Source organism: Martes martes (genome assembly GCF_963455335.1).
Source record: "Martes martes genome assembly, chromosome: 4".
NCBI classification, from domain to species: Eukaryota; Metazoa; Chordata; class Mammalia; order Carnivora; family Mustelidae; genus Martes; species Martes martes.
This window is the reverse complement of record NC_137891.1, coordinates 176,172,150-176,192,589: the sequence shown is the minus strand read 5'-3', so window position 1 is coordinate 176,192,589 and position 20,440 is coordinate 176,172,150. Positions and strand designations below refer to the sequence as shown.

Below are 20,440 nucleotides of genomic sequence, written 5' to 3'. Positions count from 1 at the left end.
GAAGGGCTTCCTAGGAGAGGTGATGCTATGCTGGGCATGGAAGGACGGGTAGGAGTTTCTTAGGCAGAGAAGTCAGAGAAGAGCATTCTAGGCAGAAGGACGAATATATCCAAAACCCAAGGGGAGGCATGAGTGCACGTCAGACACTTTTTTCCTTGAACCTCTTTGAATTTACCTACTCCTGTTGGCCCTGCCAAGCATCGGAGGCCTGGCCACCCACTGCTGACACCCTTGGCTCCAAGACCATGGAAAAATGACTTCTACCAGGATGCTCCCTGGACACAGCTGGCACGCCTCATTCTCCCCAGAAGGGAGTGCTCAGGTGATCATACTGATGAAGGAAGAATGGCCCAATGGGCACAGGCCCTGAGTCACCTTCCAGCATTTGTCGGGGTCCAAGGCCTCTGCAATGGGGAGCGGGGGAGGAGGAGCAGTGAGCCCCGCTGCATGGGCAAGGATGGGAGCTCTGTGTTGGCCAGGGCTCCCCAACCCCCCATAGCCGCACAGGATGCACACCGGCCCCGGGAGGACACACACAGTCGCACACCGCTTGGTACAATATTTTATTTGAGTTACAATAGTGCCACACCAAAACTACAGTAGCACAGAACGTAATAATACAAAACACAGATTCCCAGCTCCAAAGCGCACGTCCGTGTACCCGCGGAGATGCCAGCCCTATGACTCCCTGGGCATGGGGGGGGGGCGTCTTTCAGAGGACAGCTGCCTATGCCCGGCCTTTTTTGAGCTCTGGAGGAGGAGGGACGGTGGGGGCTGCTCTCTTTGCTTCCATCTCTGCTGGGCCTGAGCCCTCCTCTGCCCTGGCCCCCTGTCGTTCCTAGGGCACCCCCTCCGGCTGAACCCTCAGCCTGGGACACTTGCTTCTGGTGGGGAGGCTCCGGGCTGTGGTGCCGTCAGACTGTCTTGAGGACTGTGAGTTCCACGGGGAAGGCGGGATGGAAGGGGGCGCAGAGGACGAACACAGTCGGCGCCGGGGCTGGGGAAGCCTGCCTCTGGGTGGCGCGGTGCGCGCGCCAGCCCCTGACTCTGGTTTCTTCTCTGGCTCCTGTCCTACCTTCCTGCTAAAGAGCTACCAGGCCTGGTGAGGACCGGGGGCCTCATCTGGAACCCATCCTGCCTCAGTGCTGACACGGATGCGGCTGGTCCTCTTGGGCAGGGAGGATTCTGGTTGCCGGGCCGAGGCGAGCGCCGTGAGGGAGCACGGCCAGACCGCGGGAGCCGTGAGACGACTGGCTGCTCTGGCCTCAGCCACAGGGGCCTGCTTCCCCCAGACGGAGCTCCTGAACCGCGGCCTCGGAGAGGGACGCCATTCCTGGTTCCTGACACCGCAGGCTGGACTGACCGTGTTGGGGGAGCCTTTCCCTCACAGTCTTCCTTGGCTGAAAACACCTCCAAGTGAGGAGTCCGTCTAGCTACAAGTATTGTCTTGATCCAACTGAGGAGGCTGAGGGTGGGATGGGGCTCAGGGCAAGTTCAAGGGTTCGTCAGATTCCTGACCTTGGTGCCCCAGACCTGCAGGCTAGAGCTGCCGGGCTGCCGTGCGAGGCCGCTCTGTGGACACCGGGAGGAGGGGTACGGCCTTGCGTTACAGTTAGGACACTTGAAGGCTTCACTGAGGAGGCAAAGGGGCACCTGGCGGAGGGCTGTCTCCTTGGCGTGGAGCCTGGGCTGCAGCCTCAGCTAAGGCACTAAAGATGGAGGGCGGGCAGGCGGGCCCGGCTGTGGTCCTGGGAGCCAAGCCCAGGCCAGGGGTGCAGGACGGAGCCCAGAGGGAGGATCCGGGCCCTGCGGGGCAGGGGAGTGGTCTTCCCTTTTCTTCTTCCCCTGGGGAGGAGGGTCCGCAAGGCAGACCCCGGAGTTGCTGAGATGGGAGGGTTGCTGGGCACAGGCCACACAGGGAGCCGCCAGGAGAGGGACGGAAAGAGGCCAACTACGGCATGGCAGAGCGCATCCGACGGAGGGCTAGGTCTCTCCGGGCTCCTGCCGTCCAGGTCCAGGGTGCTTGGGTGCCCCGGACCTGGGTTTGAAGGCCACGAGCTGGCCTCACCCTGCCGCAGCCATCAATTTCGTGCTGCGACTTTGGGGATCAGACTGTCCTTGTCGGGGTTCCCACTGTTGGACTCCAGGGACAGAGGCAGGCCAGCTGTGAGGGGCAGTGTCTGGGATCTGGCCTCTGCCTCTTCCTGGCCTCCACACCTCCTCTCTTTATGCCCTGTGACCGCAAAACCAGCTGACAGAGACTGAAATTGCAAACGCCGAGAGCGGGGGCAGCTCTCTACTTGGGGACATGCTCAGTGGCGGGGGATGGCTGCCCCAGCCGACCCCACAGCGAGTGAGGAAGGAAGGGATCAATCAGTGGGGCTTCCCTTATCCACAGGTTATTTAGAAAAACAGAATATAATAAATATACCAATTCTTTCCTTAAAAAAAAAAAAGTGTTTTAAATGCATTATTTCCCTGAAGATTTCCAGTGTATTCCACAATGTTTAAAAAATAGTTTCCCCAAAAATATATCTTTAAAGCATTTGACACAGTGGTATTTGTGGTGTTTCTGACGCTGGATGTGGGCAGGGGGCGCCGTGTCCCACCGCCCTTGTCGGTGCGGGGCCCAGACCTGGTAAGCCACTGGCCTGACACCCAAATGCCCGTGAGAACTGACGCGTGTGCCTAGGATGACAGGGTCTTCACAGGGGATCAAATCTCGGATTGTGTTGAGAACCCACATCAGAGGCTCAGTTCTGGCTGGAAACCCTCCAGTGCGGGGTAGGGGGGCCCTGGACAGCCAGGGAGCGGGGCGACACCCTGGACGCCGGACAGCAAGGCGGCCTGCCGGGCTCCACCTGGGGCTCATCGTCGGTCCTGGCTCTCGGTGCTTTCACCCTCACCAGACCTCACACTTGTGCTGAGGGTTCATGGGGGAGCCGGGCGGGCAGTGGAAGTGTTCTGAGAACTCCCTGGAGTTAGAGACGGAGCCAATGACCCGGAAGCGGGAGGGGCTGTGAGGATCGGTGATGAGGCCTTCGTGGGAGCTCTCGGGCGTGCGGACAGAGCACCAGACCTTTACGAGGCGACAAGGGAGAAGCTGGGTCACTGTGGGGCCCTCAGACCACCAGACTGCCCCCAACCACAACAGCAGTGGAATGAGCCCCCACCTGGTTCTGAGACCCTTGGGAGTCCCAAGGGGGACTTGGTGGGTAGGGAAGAGACCGTGGGCTGGTATGTTCCCCATCCCAGCATCCCCTACTGTGGTCACCTCTGTCTGTCCTGGGCTTCTGCATTAGATTTCCTGAGAACAAAGGGTTCTGCCCCCAAACCAGTCTGAAAACCTTGAACTAGTCCAGGTCACTCACTTCCTGGGTAGAACAAAAACTGTCTAATGGCCTGGTGGCTCTGGGCACGAACAGAAGACTACACATGAATGCCAATTCAAGGGACATCCTGGGGCATCTTGAGTTTAGGAAATTTCTAGAACCCCTGAACCAGAGGGCCCTTAGCACTCACTTGGCCTCTCATCTACCCGATACAGGAAACTTTTCACGGTCTCCATGGCCCTTAATCAGATTTCTCTACCAATTCGCTCACCTTCGTACATAGTAGATGACCTACGGACAGTCCAATGAGCTAGAAGGTTCTCAATTGAGGGGAACTTGCCTTTTGGCTCTTAGAGCTCCTGGAACAGTAAGACGGCAGAAATGTGCCTGAGCTTGGCATACTCTCAACAATGAACTTACCTGTGCAAAGCCCAGGAAGAAGAGCTGGTTATTGGTGAGGCCCAGGGTGGGCAATGTCTGCTCAGCCCCGTTCTTCTTTACCCAGTTCTGGTAGGCCTGGGAACAGAGAAAACAAAGCTCAGGGGCTCCCACGACACAGGAGCGAACAGGGCGACAGTGAGGGCCCAGTGTGGGAAGTCTCGGGGGCAGGGACTCGTTTGGGTGAGTCTGGGCCCCCCTTGGCCTGGAGGAGGGACCTTCCTCACCAGCACTCACTCCGAAGGGCTTTAAACACCATCTACATGGCCACGGCTCTCAGGTGCCTACTCTGTACATTCACGGCTTCAGCTGGACTTCCAAGATGCATCCAGACTTAATTACGGCACAGACAGAACAAGGGGTGACACGCACGCACATACCCACGCACACGCTTTCTGACCACGGTAAATGGCACAACCAACCACGTAGTTCCTCCGGCCCTGACCCCAGAGTTTTCTCTTTCTTTTCTTTTCTTTTTTTTTTTTTTTTAAGATTTTATTTATTTGTCAGAGAGAGTGAGCACAGGCAGACAGAGAGGCAGGCAGAGGCAGAGGGAGAAGCAGGCTCCCCGCTGAGCAAGGAGCCCCATGTGGGACTCGATCCCAGGACTCCGGGATCATGACCCGAGCCGAAGGCAGAGGCTTTAACCCACTGAGCCACCCAGGCGTCCCTCTTTTTTTTTTTTTTTTAAAGATTTTATTTTTAAGTAATCTCTATACTCAACACGGGGCTCGAACTCATGACCTGGAGATCAAGAGCCGCACACTCTTCCGACTGAGCCAGCCGGGCGCTCTGAGCTTCTCGTTCAATTATCCAAACCACCTAAATACGGCCACTTCTCACCCCTGCCGTGGCTTCATCCCTGCTCTTGCCTGGACAATCTCACAACGGCTTGCTAACTAGACTCCTTGACTCGAGCTGGTCCAATTCCAATTCCCTCCGACACAACATCTTAAGTCATCCTTGTAAAGCTGGGGTTGGCAGACCTTCCCTCAAAGGGCCAGAGAGTAAATATTTTCAGCTTTGAAGGCCAAATAGTCTCGGAGCAACTCCTCTGCACTGGCACTGTAGTGGGAAAACAGCGGTGGAGAGCACGGAGCCCAGCGGGCCTGGCGGGGTCCCCCTATATTTTTATTTACAAAACCAGGCTGAGGCCTGGATTTGGCCCACAGGGTGTCGGTTTGCAGACCGCCGGGTTTTTTTGTTTTGTTTTTTTGAAGTTTTACTTATTTAAGTAATCTCTACACCCCATGTGGGGCTCAAACTCACGACCCCAAGATGAAGAGTCGCACGTTCTTTCCCACTGAGCCAGCCGGGCGCCCCTGCTGACCCTGGTTTTAAAGGATAAATCAGATCATATCATTCTTCTATTGAAAATCCTGTGGCAGCTCCCACTGTACAGAACAAAACCCGAGCTCCTTGATCAGCCGACGCGGGCCGGGTGAGCTCTGGCCCCAGCCCCTCCTCCGACGTCTCCTCCTTCCACTTCACCCCTGCCCAAGAACAGCAAGTGGAGGTGGACACAGTCTGGCAAGGTCAAAGCCAGGAAGACCAGCTTGCCCTGCCTCCTCTGCCTCCTCAGGTCTCAATTCAAATATTATTCCGTCCAGAAGGCCTACACCGACCCCCTGCCTTCTTGTCCTGTGTTACCTTGTCCTACTTCATATCCTTCATCCTGTCAGTACCTGAAATGATCTCCCTTATTTGTCTGCGTATGTGCCAGCTTTCTTCCCTCCACCCCAGCCCCACGCAAACTGTGAGCTGCGTGAGAGCAGGACCCCTGTCTGTTTCCGCACAAAGTCTCCACTGCCCAAGACAGTCTGTGGTTGCTAGAATGTTCGCGGTGCAGTTTCACCGACTCATGGCTTCAGGCAGGTTACCCAGTGTTTCTGGCCTCAGTTTCCTCACCTGCCGATTGAGGGTTGTAATACCTAATGGTAAAGTTGTGGGGTACAGAGCAGAGCCCGGCAAGTAATAAGGCCTCAACCAATGGCATTTCCGAGCTCTTCCTGTCACGGTGAGGAGGCGCCTCTGTCTTGCTCTGATAGACACCTCCCTCTCCTCTCGTGGGCTCCAGTCTCTCTCTCTTCCAACTCAGCTAACCTTTCTGAGTGTCCCCCTTGCCCAGGCTCTGTGCCCAAGTTGTGTGTCATCCTTCTGACAGCCCAGGGACATAGGGAGTGGGTGTTCACAGCCAAGCTCGCTGTGGCTCAAGGAGGCTAAGTGACCTTCTCCAGCACCAGGACTAGAACCCGGAACTGGCTCCATGACCAGTGTCCCTCCCCTCCCTTGCCCTCCCCTCCCGGGCCCTCTGCTGCCTGATTTAGTGATGCCCATCCCTGCCAAGGTAGGAACCCGCAGGTCGTCAGGTGACTCCAGCCTAAGCCCTTTCCTCTGTCTGTCGGGCCGGACTCAAGCCTGGAAAACCCTCTGCGCGCCACGCTCCACGCGAGGGACTTCCGCAGATCTCTCAGTCGGTCCCCGGTACACCACCCCCCCCCCCGGCATTTCACAGATGAGCAAACACGTCACGCAGCCACTGCAGCTGGTCCCAGCTTGTCCGTAAAGACCTTTCCTGAGCAGGTCCCTGCACAGACCCAGGCCCGGGCCGGGGCGTGTGCTCTTACCCGATAGGCCGCCTTGAGCCCCCCGTTGTCGGCGATGTTCTCCCCCAGCGTGTGCCGGCCGTTCACCGGCTCCCCGTTCACGCTGTAGTTGCCGTACTGCTCCACCATGCACTCCGTCTGCTGCTTGAAAGCCTCCACGGACGAGTTCTTCCACCAGGGCCGAAGGTTCCCGTCCTTGTCATACTCTCGTCCTGTGGGTTCCGAGGGAAGCGTCAGGCCAAGGGGGAGAGGGCGAGGAGGAGGCCGGGCTCACTGCACCTCTCCTCTTGGTGAGAAGCGAAGTCACTTACCCGTCCCCCTCGGGGCCCCCCGTCCATCCCCCCCACCCCCACCATCACCCACCATCACCCACCATCACCCACCCCCACCATCACCCCAGCAGCACCCAGCCGCACCGGCGAGATGATGCCAGTCTGGGTGCCAGAGGGGCTGGGAGAATGAGCCGGGCAGCCGGGTGGTGGGTGGGGGAGAGAGGATGGAGGAACGTGACTCGGGCAAAGGGTCAGCATGTTCATGGTTTCGGTGGAGCTGGATTCATTGTCAAGGCTGGCTGAGGGCCTCGGACCCTGAGCCCAGGAAGGGGGAAATGGAGTCAGCCGCACTGGGATCACAGGACAGGCCATGGCCTCTAAGGTCCCATCTCCTCCTTCTTGGCCTTGGAGTCCACCCAAGGCAGGAGGGAATGAGGATTCTGAACGTTCTGGTGAGGAGGTGAATGACTTCAATTCCTCTGACGGCAGGTGGCCCAGAGAAGTCTCTGGAGTGCTGAAGCAATGTGAGCTCCCTGCCGACTACTGACACCCACACCTGAGTATGGGACACCTTCCAGGAACCCTCTGTGTCTAACACAGTCCCACAATCAGCACGAGGCTGCACTCATTGTGCCCATTTTACAGACAAGGATGAGGAGGCCTGGAGAGAGGATAGGACTTGTCCTAGAACTTCAGTGGGCAGAGGCAGGGCTAGGACTGAAGCCAAATCCATCTGTCCCCAGAACTCTGGAAGTGACGAGAGCAAAGCAGAGGCCGTGGGGCCAGGAGCCGACATGCCCCGTCTGAAGGGGACCCCAGGAAGCAGTACCTTGATCATCAAAAGCATGAGTCAGCTCATGGCCCACGACAACACCAATGCCACCGAAGTTTAAGGCCCTGGGGAGGAGAACACAAAGGTGAGGGTGACGCCACAAGGGGACATTGCTTCCCGGGTCTGGAGACACAGCAGGGTCCCAGGGGCTCTATGGGGACGTGGCCGCAGACTGAGCCTCCAGCCAGACCCTGGAGGCTAATCAGAGGCTGGGCAAATGGGCTGTGGTCGGCCTGTACGCCCTGGAGGCCAAGCACTGTGCAAGACATTCTACCGAACTTCACTGTCCTCCTTGGTCCCCTCCAAAGAGTTTGGTATCAGTGACCCACTGTAGAGATAAGCGAACCGCACTGCGAACAGTTCAATCACTTTGTCCAAGTGTCATGCAGTCAGCGAAGAGCAGACTTGGGATTTAAACCCGCACTTTCTCACACTTTCCACCCATCCCCAGCTGCGACTACCCTAAAACACTGCTAGAGGGGCATTCCCCTAGATAGGGCACCCGACTTCCCACTGTGCAGGGGCTTCTGGGCCCCGGAGACCCCTGGAAGGAAGCACAGGGAGTGAGGATGTGGTTCTCTCTGCGACATCTCTGAGCGTCCCAAGCAACCTGGGCCAGTGGGACAAAAAGCCCTCAGGGAGACCAGCTGGCTCATGTGGTCAGCTGCGGGCCCGGGGGCCGGGCTGGGTGTCCACGGAGGGCCGGGGGAGGGGGACGGGGTGGGAGCGTCACAAGCATCCTACTTGGGCGAGGAGCGGGTGTAGAAGGGCGCCTGCAGGATCCCGGCAGGAAACACGATCTCATTCTTGGTGGGCGAGTAGTAGGCGTTCACCATGGGCGGGGTCATGCTCCACCTGCAGGGAAACACGCGTGAAACCCAGGCCTGGCTGGTGGGGAGGCAGGTGGCGTCCGCCCATCCGGGAGGCGTCGAGGGCCTGAACCCCAGCCCCAAGGCACGGGAGGACAAGGACATCTTTAGCAGCGGTGTTTTGGAGGGGAAAACCAGAGAACACCCACGTGTCTGCAAAGAAAGGGATCCGCTGAATCCGAGGTCCACAGAGTTGAACAGCAAGGCGCTTGCGGACAGCCAAACGGGCCATCATGTAATGAAGAGGCCACTGCTGCCAAGCGGTTCTCAAAGTGTGGACTGTGGACACCTGGAGGGGCCCCCAAGTCCCTTGCAGGGGGTCCGTGAGGCCAAAACTATCTTATTATCTTCCATAATAATACTAAGACATGAGGTGTCTTTTCCATCGTGGTGACGTTTGCCCTGACGGTGGAAAAGCAATGGCGGGTGGAGCTCCCCGAGCCCGCGTGTGAATCAAGGTGGCGGCCCCAGTCGTTCCGCTGGTCCCCGCCTTCCTCACCAGGAAAAACAGGCCCATCTCACTGAGGAACATCACTGATGAAGTAGCACAAGTACTTCATGTTCTTTTAAGTTTTATTTATTTACGTCATCTCCACACCCAACGTGGGGCTCGAACTCACGATCCCGAGATCAAGAGTCATGTGCTCCAATGACTGAGCCAGCCAGGCACCCCATGATTACTTAATGTCATTAAATCTAGACCCTTGGGTAGAAGTGCTTGATAGTCGGTGCGACCAGATGGGAAGTCCACGTAAGTGTTTGTGCTTTTCTCATGGGACCCCGTTGGTACTGGTGAGGGTGCCTGGCCGAGTGGCATTTCAGACGCGGCAGACGTCTTAAAAATGAAGTGAGCTTATCACCTCAAGGGAAACAACTGACATCATCTGTTGCCAGTGATAAAAATTCAAGGTTTAAAAAAAACTTTGGGGATGCCTGGCTGGCTCAGTTGGTAGAGCATGCGAGTCTTGGTCTCTGGGTTGTGAGTTCAAGCCCACACTGGGCACAGAGTTTACTTAAAAAAATAAGAATAAAAAAAATTTTTAGGGCGCCTGGGTGGCTCAGTGGGTTAAAGCCTCTGCCTTCGGCTCAGGTCATGATCCCAGGATCCTGGGATTGAGCCCTGCATTGGGCTCTCTGCTCAGTGGGGTGCCTGCTTCCTCCTCTCTCTCTGCCTGCCTCCCTGCCTACCTGTGATCTCTGTCTGTCAAATAAATAAATAAATAAATAATCTTAAAAAATTTTTTTTAAAGTTACAGGCACCTGGGTGACTCAGTCATTTAAATGTCTGACTTTGGCTCCGGTAATGATCTCAGGGTCCTAGGATCGGCCCCAGCTTTGAGCTCCCTGCTCAGCGGGGAGCCTGCTTCTCCTTCTCCCTCTTTCCCTCCCCCTGCTTGTGCTTTCTCTTTCTCACATATATAAATAAAATCTTTAAAACAATTTTAAAAACTAAAAAAAAAAAAGAATTTTTTAAAAACTAAAAAATCTTAAGTTTTAAGGAAAATTAATTAATTAATTAATAAATTAATTAGTAAAAGTAATTACAAGAACTTGTATTGGTCACCATAAACTTGATAGCTTCCCAACACTGAAAGACTTTTCTTTCTTTCTTTTTTTTTTTTTTTAAAGATTTTGTTTATTTACTTGACAGAGAAAGAGAGAGAGAGCATGAGAGGAGAGAGGTCAGCGGGAGAAGCAGACTCTCTGCTAAGCAGGGATCCTGATGTGGGACTCTATCCGGGGACTCCAGGATCATGACCTGAGCCAAAGGCAGTCACTTAACCAACTGAGCCACCCAGGCGCCCATCTTTTTTTTTTTTTTTTTTTTTTAATTTAAATTCAGTGAGCCAACATATAGTACATCATTTGTTTCAGATGTGGAGTTCAATAATTCATTAATTGCTAAAGACGTCTCTCAGGAGGTCAGCAGCGGTAAGGACAAAGGTGGATTTTCTTGGATATGGTATAACGAAAGTGTCACTCTTCAGAAGTATATAAAAGTCAGCAAGCCTTGTCCCAAATGACAATGCATGATGTTCCAAATCATGGCTGAATAAAAGACCCATTCAAGGTGCAAGACAGACTGACGGACTTCGGCATGACAGAGCAGGAAGAGTTCATGGCTATGCATTCAGACTCCACGGTGCAACTGACCATTAAGAAATCACTACTTGCTGGGGCACCTGGGTGGCTCAGTGGGTTAAAGTCTCTGCCTTCGGCTCAGGTCATGATCTCAGGGTCCTGGGATAGAGCCCCGCACCGGGCTCTCTGCTCAGCAGGGAGCCTGCTTCCCTTCCCCTCTCTCTGCCTGCCTCTCTGCCTACTTGTGATCTCTGTCTGTCGAATGGATAAATAAATAAAATCTTTTTTTTTTAAGATCACAAGTAGGCAGAGAGGCAGGCAGAGAGAGAAGGAAGGAAGCAGGCTCCCTGCTGAGCAGAGAGCCCGATGCGGGGCTCGATCCCAGGACGCTGGGATCATGACCTGAGCCAAAGGCAGCGGCTTTAACCCACTGAGCCACCCAGGTGCCCCAAATAAATAAAATCTTAAAAAAAAAAAAAGAAATCACTACTTCTGAGCTTTGGTGTAGTTATCAATGCAGGACGTGCACAAGTAGCAGAAAAGGCTACTAAAGCATCTCTCCCTTTCCCAACTTCATATCTGCATGAGGCTAGATTTCCTCTGGGGGGAGGGGCAGAGGGAAAAGAAGAGGGAATCTTTTCTTTTTAAAAATTTATTATTTTAGAGAGAGAGTAAAATTGAGTGTGTGCAAGCATGCAGGGGGGAGGGGCAGACGGAGAGAATCTCAAGTGGACTCTCAGTGGAGCACGGAGCCCAACAGGGGGCTCAGTCCCTCGACCCTGAGATCACAACCTGAGCCGAAATCGAGAGTTGGATGCTTAACTGACTGAGCCACCCAGGCGTCCCTGAGGGAGAATCTTAAGCAGGTTGCACACTTAGCGTGGAGCCTGATGAGAGGCTCAATCAAAAAGTCAGATGCTTAACTGACTGAGCCACTCAGGAGCCCTCAGATTTTCCTTATACATTTCAAAATGATATATTGCAATAGATTAAACACAGAAGCAGATATAAGAATGCAGCTGTCTTCTATTAAGCCAGATATTAAAGAAACATGCAAATAGTAAAGTGATACTTTTTTCACTAAAATGCTTTAAAAAAGTTATTTTTCGTAAAATTTACATTAAATTGATATAATCTCCATTCACAAAGAGATTCTTTGGGGTCCAGTAAATTTTCAAGAGTGTAGAAGTGGGTGCCTGGCTGGCTCAGTCAGAAGAGCATGCGGTTCACGGGGTTGTGAGTTCGAGTCCCACATTGGACGCAGAGATTACTTACATAAATAAAACTTATTAAAAAAAAGAGTATAGAAGGGACCCTGATGGTAGAAACATTTGTCCACTCGATAATTTTTCTGGTGTGAAGGGGAAGGCCAGTGATGAGTGGAGTGAGACAGAAAGGACATTTTCTCCAAGAGCTTAGACAGTCACTTTGTCTCCTCCAGGTGAGCCTCAAAGAGATGTGTTGTGGGGTACTGAAGCCATGGGAAGATAGAAATCAAAAACATCATATTTATATTCATATAATCATGGCTCCATACATTAATGGGCAGAAGGCAGGATTTATTTTTTTAAAAAGATTTTTTATTTATTAGAGAGAGAAAGATCATGAGCGGGGGGAAGGGCAGAGTTGAGAGAAAAGCAGACTCCCTGGTGGGCAGGGAGCCTGATGTGGGCCTCCATCCCAGGACCCTGAGATGACCTGGGGATCAATCCCAGGACCCTGGAGATCATGACCTGAGCCAAAGGCAGACGCCTAACTAACAGAGCCACCTGGGCAGCCCCAGGAGGCAGAGTTTAAATGCAAAATTTTAAGCTGAATTAAAAGATTTTGATAAATTCAGAACGTTCTGGCAGTACCTGTGCCATATTCTGGAGATTTAAAAAATGCCTTCTGGTGCATTTAGGGGAAGGAGTTCCTCTGTAGCAAACAGGAATCTTTTTTTTTTTTTTTTTAAGATTTTATTTATTTATTTGACAGACAGAGATCACAGGTAAGCAGAGAGGCAGGGAGAGAGAGGGGAAAAGCAGGCTCCCCGCTGAGCAGAGAGCTCGACGTGGGGCTCGATCCCAGGACCCTGAGATCATGACCTGAGCCGAAGGCAGAGGCTTAACCCACTGAGCCACCCAGGCGCCCCTGTAGCAAACAGGAATCTTAAGAGGAGATGTTCAAACCTTCATTGGCCACGAGGGGGCGCCAGAAGCAAAGATAATTCTTGCCTCCACCTTTTGGTAAGATTTATTCTGCAAAACGTTTTAGGCCTGGAGGGAGCCTATTTTGAGAGCTAGAGCTGGGGTGACAACATATGAGTTTCTGAGGATACTGCCCAAAAAAATGACAGAAATCTCATTCCAGATTATTTTAAGACGGTTTGAGGTCCAGGAAGAAGCTATATTTAAAAAAAAACTTCCCCCAGGGAGTGCCTGGGTGGCCTAGTGGGTTGAGCCTCCCACTTCCGGTTTTGGCTTGGGTCATGATCTCAGGGTGGTGGGATCGAGCCCCCTCTGGAGCTCGTGCTCTGTGCACAGTCTGCCTGAGATTCTCTCTCTCTCCCTCTGCCCCTCCCACTTTTTCTCCCTCTCAAATAAATAAATCTTAAAAACAAACGAACAAAAAACCCTCTCCAGAGGGTCCTGATGTGCAGTACGGTTTGGGAATCACAGCTACTGGGGCCCATTCAGAATCTTTGCTAGCTGAGGGCCTCCTCTGGGCCAGACACTCCCGCTCACACTTGATTGTCACATGCTCCTCCCGTCTTATCTGCAGAGAAGGAGCCAAAGGCTCCCAACTCTGAAGCAGGTGAGGTCAGTCCATCTGGCCACCAGAGGGGCGTCAGGGGCACTTGGACCCGGGTTACTCCCAGCTCCTGGCTGGGCACACCTCCTCCGTCCCTGGTTTCTTCATCTGAGGAGTGGGAAGGCAATGGTACCCACTCATCAGATGGCACTCATGACAGCTATGTCCGGCATCTGGTGTGTGTGTGTGACAAAGGCACGCTCGGCCCAGAGCAGTCCTGTGTCCCAGGAGCCAGTGCCCTCCCAGCAAAGCCCCCGGGAACTCACTGGTCTCTGTTGGGAGCTTTCCTGAGCTGGTCAGCAGTGACTCTCCAGGAGAAGTTAAAAAAGCGCATGGCGTTCTCAAAGTAGAGGTCCGGGACGGCCGTGTACTAGACAAGAGGAAACAGAGTCACGAGATGAGAGTGTGCCCAGGCTGGTGGCCCCTCGGCTCCCCACGTGCAAACCCCTTCTTCTAACACTTAGGAAGCTGAAACTCCACGAGGTTAAGGGACTGGTCCACAGGTCCAAGGCCGGCATGGAGGGCTCGGGACGGCAGGCTTAGGTTCTCGCTTGGCTCTGACCTTGCTGGGGCCTGGTGTCCTCTCCTGTTTGAGGACACACCAGCAGCCTCACAGGGCTGCTCCTCGCCCAGCAGTGTCACAAGGATGCAGCAGGGCCTGGGCCTTAGACAGCGAATCTCCCCAGTGCTGTCCAACAGAACTTTCTGCGAAAACAGGTGTGTTCTACACCTGTGTGACCCAGTATGGCAGACACTGGCCACACGTAGCTACTGAGCATTTCGAATGTGGCTGGTGTGACTTTTCAATATAGTCTTAATTAATTTAGATTTCAACTAATTGAATAGTAGTGGCTAGTAGCTACCACAATGGATAGCACACAGATCGAGCTGGGGTCTATCTCTGAAATGGCAGGGGACAGGCATCATCACACGCTTTCCTCAGCACTGCCCAGTTTTTCAGCTCTTTTCAGGGGCAAGGTTCTCCCTCAGATCTGCTCCAGGGCTTTCTGTCAGGGCTCTGGTAAAACACTGGGCCCTTGGGGACAGGACTGTGATCCTATAGGCTGTGCCTGGGCTGTCCCCAGGAGCCTCTGGGTCTCGTGTCATGATGCCCCAGAGCATCTTAAATTATTCTCAAGGAAAAAGGCTGTGGAATGAGTCACTCCCATATTCTCAGAAGTAATTTTAATATTCTTAGGTTTTAAATAGAGCCTTGACGAGAGGTTATTATAATTGCAAAAATGCCTGAATTTCACAAACTTCAATCACAAGAAAATATAAAACTATCCTGGGCAGAAGCACAATCCCTTTACGGGGATGACCTGCCGAAAGTTCTAACCACCAGGAACATATCAAGTATCGTTGTTGCCTCAATTAAGCCTAAACGTGCATTTGGGATTCATGTTCCCTTTTTCCCATTAGCATTTCAAGGTCCAAATGAAGTCCAGGTTTCTCTGGGAAGGTGGGGGAAGACCCTGGGGAGAGGAGGCAATCTGGGGGGCCAGCTAGGAAGAGGTGACCTGAGGGGCTCTACTCCTCATTCCACCTCCTGCTGTTTCAGGGGCCTCAGTTCTGTCTGTCCCTACTAGGGCCTGGTCACCTCCATTAGCTGGAGCGTCTAGCAGGGCACACATGGCACCATTTGGTCCAGACTGCTGGGCACTGACAGTGGCCCCAGGGAGGCAGAGGCCTCAAGCGGACCCAGGAGAGAAGGGGCACAGAACAGCTCCCTCTTGCCCGATCCATCCCCACACCCCACACTGATGCATCTTGAGACACCCTGACAGTTGAGGTACCTCTCGCATCCCACCTGGACCCAGCCTGTCTCTGCTCTTCCCCACGTGGGGACCTCAGGGACATTCGGGAATGCAAGGGGACAGGGTGGGAGCCACTCACGTCATTGAACACTTTGTCGAGCTCCTTGGGGTCCATGATAAAGTTGGGGTAGCCTATCATGTTGTAGATTGCGTCTGCCTGGACAGGAGAGATACAGAGGACACTGAGCGCCCAGCAGGCCTGGCTGGGCTCAGGCTCTGGGCCAAAAAGGAAATGGGCAGGTCCCCCACCCTCGCGGCTTCTGCCTCTCTTCCTGGAAAGATCCCTCTCTGGCCTGACTTCTACTTACCCTTTGGCTCTCTGCTTCCTCAGAGGGAAGCCTTTGCTGGCTGCCACCCGCTGGACTATATCAGATCCTTCGTTCTCCGTTAGACATGTCACATCTCCCTGCATTTGCCCCTCACACACTCAACACAGTTTATTTTTATGTTGTCATTAATGCAATCTTGTGTTCAAGGCTATCCCTCGATCCTGCAGGAATATTCACCCCCAAAGGCAGGACAGCTTCCATGCTACGCTCCCCACATGTGACCAGTCTCCCTTCATGCACCCCCCTCCATCTGTGGCCATGGCCTCTAAGTGGAAAGCCTCAGCCACCCCTTCCGGCACCAGGCCAGCCTCACCTTTTCCTTGGCTGATCTCCGAGTATCTTCGTCCATCCACTTCAGGGTGCTCAGGCTTTCCTCAAATGCCTTCTTGATCTCTAGGATTATCTCACTGGCCTGAGGAGACAGAAGCTGACCAGTGAGATCTGGGCACTGGATAGGTACACCATGTGGAAGGAGGCCAGAGTCTAAACTCAGGAATCAGCTCAAAGCCTCAGGCTCCTCAGTGCCCAGAACACTTATGTACTGCAAGGTAAGACTGGACTTCCATAAACCGGGCATCCACGCCACAGATGCTCAGGACAAGATTTGGGAAAGTTGGAAAAGTCTCTCCTCTGCAGGACTTTTCAGAGCCTTTAGTGTGTGACACGAACTTCGATTCTTTTGGAAAGCATAAAACTTTTGTAGCCTTCTTCAGGCTTACTAGACCATAGGATCCCTTTTTGATGGAATGGACTTTAAAATCTAGAGAACCCAAGTTCTGACGAGCAGTTTCAGGCTGGAGATGAACAGCTGTTCTCGAGGACGATAACGTCACAGGCAGACTTGGAGCCCAAAGATTCTAGAGTAGAGGAAGGAAGTCGCACAGCAGAAAGAGCAGAGGAGCTGACAGCTGACAGAACTAGACAAAGACTCTTTATCAGCCACTGACAGGCCAGTCTCGTAAGGAAAGTCTCTGTTTGCTAACATTCGACTGCAGATAATAGCTACGTAATTAAAGTAAGTAATAAAAACTGTAAAAAAAATATAACAGCTACCATTTACCGAGCCCTTGTTTTCTGTTGGGCTATCTCTGTGTGTAGCATTTAAAAATTATATTTAATTTATTTATATGACAGAGAGAGAGAAGCGCACAAGCAAGGGGAGCGGCAGGCAGAGGGAGAAGGAGAAGCAGGCTTCCATCGAGTGGGGATCCCGATGTGGGACTCGATCCCAGGACCCCAGGATCATGACCTGAGCCAAAGGCAGATGTTTTACCGACTGAGCCACCCAGGCGCCCCATGTGTAGCATTTCATTTCCTGTCCTGCTATAGGATGGAGAGCCCCGGTTCCAAGTCAGCCAGGAAGGGAGAAAACTGTCTCAAATCACCCAACCAGGAGATGATGGACCCAGGATCTGAATTGGGGCCTGGCTGTCATCGTGCACCAAGCCATGATGTTCCTCTAGGGGTCTGGACACGGGGTTCCCCCTGGGATAAGAAAGATGTCACCTGTTAGGACAGAGCTGCTCTGCCAACAGGATGTCGCTGGGCCCTTTGTTCCCCTTGGGGGTGGAGATGGAGACGGCTGGGAGGGGCTCTCAAGTTCATGATAATGTAGTTCAAATGCCCCACACAACACAGCAGCTCACAGCAGTCATTAGAAAACAGGACAGGACATGTGAGTGAAAGCCGGAGCCCTGGCCGGGAGCAGGAAAGGTCCAGAGCAGACTGGAGCCTGGGCTGCCAAGTTCACGAGAGGTGAGTGCAGGTGCACCGTCCCACGGGGAGGTACTCACTATGTTCTTGCTGTCCTCGGCAAAGGTCGCTTTGACAAACATGGGGCCCAGGGCGAAGCCCAAGTTGTTCTCTGTGTCGCTCACGCAGAACTTCCACCGAGGAAGACAGGTCTGGAAGCACAAGGGAGAGGGGTTACTGGGCCCGTCCTTCTCCCCAACCCCCGTCAGCCTGGGAGGAAGCAGCAACAGCTGGGGCCCATGCTTCCTTCCAGAACCTCACGGAGACTTTTTGGACACGGTGGAAGTTATTTTAGACACTGGACCAAGAGGTCACTGAACACTGCTTATTGCCGCCATCTACTATCTCCTGAACGCCAGGCTCTGCGCAGGACGTCAGGAATGGAATCTTCCGGAGCCACTGAAATGAACCTGGAAGGCAGGGCTGTGGGCCTTGCCAGACCAGGACGCGAACGGACACTCAGCAAGGGGCAGTCACTGGTGTGTGTGTGTGTGTGTGTGTGAGAGTGAGCCATGGGTCTCTGGCCTGCCTGACCACACACCCCCACCCCCACCCCGCCCTGGCCCCTGGGGGAGGTGGAGGATATTGGTGGCAAAGCCTTGAGAAGTTACCTTGTCTACCCTCGTGCACCAGGAAACCCTTCCCAGAAGGCCAGGACCCAACCCCATTGAAGGCCTCCAGAGGAAGGGCCCAGTGCTGCAGGGCGTGGATGTTGTGGTGGCCAGTGGTCTTGCCCACAAGCTCGCCAGCCTGCCCCACACCTCTGTGTGGAGCTGGACGCGGGCGCCCCGCAGGCTGCAGCCTCATGGAGCGGGGCTCCTGGAAGCACACCCACACGGGTTCCCGCCCCGCTGGCTCGCCTGCCCTCTGTGACCACCAGAGGTGGCCCTGCCCTCCCCCATCCCTAAATCCCCCCTGGGGCCTCCTGACCCCCAAAGAACAGGTGGTAGAATCCACCAGGTTCAGGGCAGCCTGATTCAGAGGTTTTCCAACTGAAAACAACCAACAGGTGGCTGGAGAAACAAAATGTGGTATTTTTATACAACAGCACGCTACTTGGCAACAAGAAAGAGTGAACTACTGATAATCACAACATGGTTGAAATTCACAGCCATTAGCGGAGAAGCCAGACGCTGAGAGTTCCCAGCACACAGCCCCGCCCCCGCCCAGCCACACCCACGGGGGGATCTTCTGCTTCTAGATGGTGGAGGGATGATTGGGAGAGAGGAGTGTCTCTGTTTGGAGTGGGGTGTTGGCTTTGTGGGTGCTTTCCTTTGTCCGAAGGAACACATTTCCTTTGTGCACTGAACTGTGCACTTGGTATATCCTGCACACGTTACAGTATGCAGATGACACCTAGCGGGAGAAATTTCCTCCAGGAAAGAATGGAAGGGCATCTCAGCTTTCCCTAAGTTTAGTGGCCCAAGTTCTTCTAAGCTTTCCCGCCCATGTGTCTGTTTAGATGCCCTCCCCTCCCCACAATCCGCCCACATCTGGCAGAGGCTGCCCACTCAGGAGGTCAGGACGGGGGACCTTGAATTCACGGCCCTGTGGGGGCGCCAGGCCCTGATGGCTGAGTCAGGGGCGGAGTGTCACTGCCTTCTCAGGACAGCATTTGCATAAGCCCACTCACTCACGCACTCATTCGTTCATTTGTCCATTCGTTCACATGGCCAGCGCCTTCTGGAAAGTTCTTCTGCACCTGGACTGTGCTAGGTGCTTGGAACTGAGAGACAAATTGGCCCTGGGCGTTGCCCGTGAGGGGCTCAATGGAAACACCCAGGGCACCCAGTGGGAGAGACAGACATGTATAACAGCAACGATGGCAGCCACAGTAGGTCGTGCTTGCTGAGTGTCTGCCGGGTGCAGGCCCTAACCCAGGCAGTCCGCATTATAGCCCCAGGAGGCAGGTGCCCCCTGTGTGCCTGTGTGCGGATAAAGAACATGGCTTGGAGGGCTTCAGCCTTTGGGACAGACTTTTGGGGATCCCTTCGTGTACTCCCAGACAACCCCGGTCAGCAGGTCAGGGACTGGTTACTCCTTTGCACACTTGTGAACACTGAGCCCTCTGCTCCAGGGAAGGGATTGGTCTAAAGCTGTGTGGTTAGAAGAACCATTTCAAACACAGACCTTCGGATCCAAAGTTCTGTGCTGTTTCCTTACACCGTGCACGGGGCACTTAGTGACCCTCGTCCATAGTCTCCCACCTGTGAGGTCTCCCAATTGCCCTTGCTTCTGCCAAAGCCTCCCTGCCAGCTGGGAGCATCGCACTGGTTGGAGCAGACCGCTGCACCCGGAGCCTGGCCCAGGGAAGCTCGCTTGCCCTGTCTATCATAGGAAAAGAGACCTAAGATTTACCATTCTAACTGTTGTCGGTGGTGTCAGACATACTCACCCCACTGTGCAAACAATTTCTTGCTAACGTGAACTCCCCATGGCCGCCTCCCTGGCCCTGCCCCCCATCTCCGCAACCACCAGGAGGCGCAATTTTAACTTCTGGCTCCTGCAGTGGTGGGGCTGAGTGGGGCAGGACTCACGTGTGGGCTGTCGAATCAGATGTGCTGGGACTAAGAACACACTCCCTACTTACGAGCTGTGCGACTTTGAACAAGTCCCTTCCCTTCAGAGAGCCTCGGTTTCTTCATCTATAAAATGGGCTGGTGATAACAGCTCCTCACATAGAGCTATTAAAAGAACTCAGTGACATAATGCCTATAAAGGGCAAACATCTAACAATAATATCTTTTATCATTATCATCATCATCATCACTAGTGAGTGGCTGAAAGTGCCGAGTAGTCGTGGTCATCCAGAGCTGGGTTTGAACTTGAGCTTGGCTGCCTCCTCTCTGGGTGACCTGGGAAGCCCTTCACTGCCCGGAGCCTGTTCGCTCCTCTGCACCCGGGTGGGTAAGCAACGAGGCAGGTGCACACTCCACGCACACAGGTGTCTCTGTGACTACCGTGCTGGGTCCTGCTCACACTCCTCCCGTATAAAGTCCCCTGGGAGGCCCTGTGCTCCAGGGGACAGAGGCATGCCTTGTCACACCTGTGACCCAGGGCTCACCCAGGCTCGGCCCACGGTAGGTGCAGGTGGAGCGGGAAGGCAGGCCCTCCCCTGGTCCTTCTCTGCAGGGCCAGGTGGCTCTCGTGGCTGAGGCCCCGTGGTATCCTCAGAAGCCTTTCTTATGCCCAGCCACCCTCTCCCTCAGTCCCCTTCCTGCCGCAGGTACGTGTACATGCGGATGGGAGAGAAAAGGAGAACCCTTCGCAGGACAGACTCCGGGACCAGAGGCAGGAGCCCATATCCTGTCATTCTCT

General features: G+C 54.0%; 1 protein-coding gene across 1 annotated transcript in view; it reads right to left on the bottom strand.

Moving 5' to 3' along the window:
* Positions 1-546: 546 nt before the first annotated feature.
* The window catches only part of ECE1 (endothelin converting enzyme 1), a gene marked incomplete at its 5' end in the record, with an annotated part of 34,808 nt that continues 14,914 nt past the window's right edge, over positions 547-20,440 (bottom strand). Inside the window, 9 exons of the mRNA XM_080801734.1 lie at positions 547-3,079; positions 3,753-3,848; positions 6,398-6,588; positions 7,478-7,545; positions 8,225-8,335; positions 13,491-13,594; positions 15,121-15,198; positions 15,684-15,782; positions 17,164-17,274. Coding sequence (XP_080657860.1) covers positions 2,903-3,079; positions 3,753-3,848; positions 6,398-6,588; positions 7,478-7,545; positions 8,225-8,335; positions 13,491-13,594; positions 15,121-15,198; positions 15,684-15,782; positions 17,164-17,274 — 1,035 coding nt within the window. The 3' untranslated portion in view covers positions 547-2,902. The remainder of the gene's footprint in view (positions 3,080-3,752; positions 3,849-6,397; positions 6,589-7,477; positions 7,546-8,224; positions 8,336-13,490; positions 13,595-15,120; positions 15,199-15,683; positions 15,783-17,163; positions 17,275-20,440) is intronic.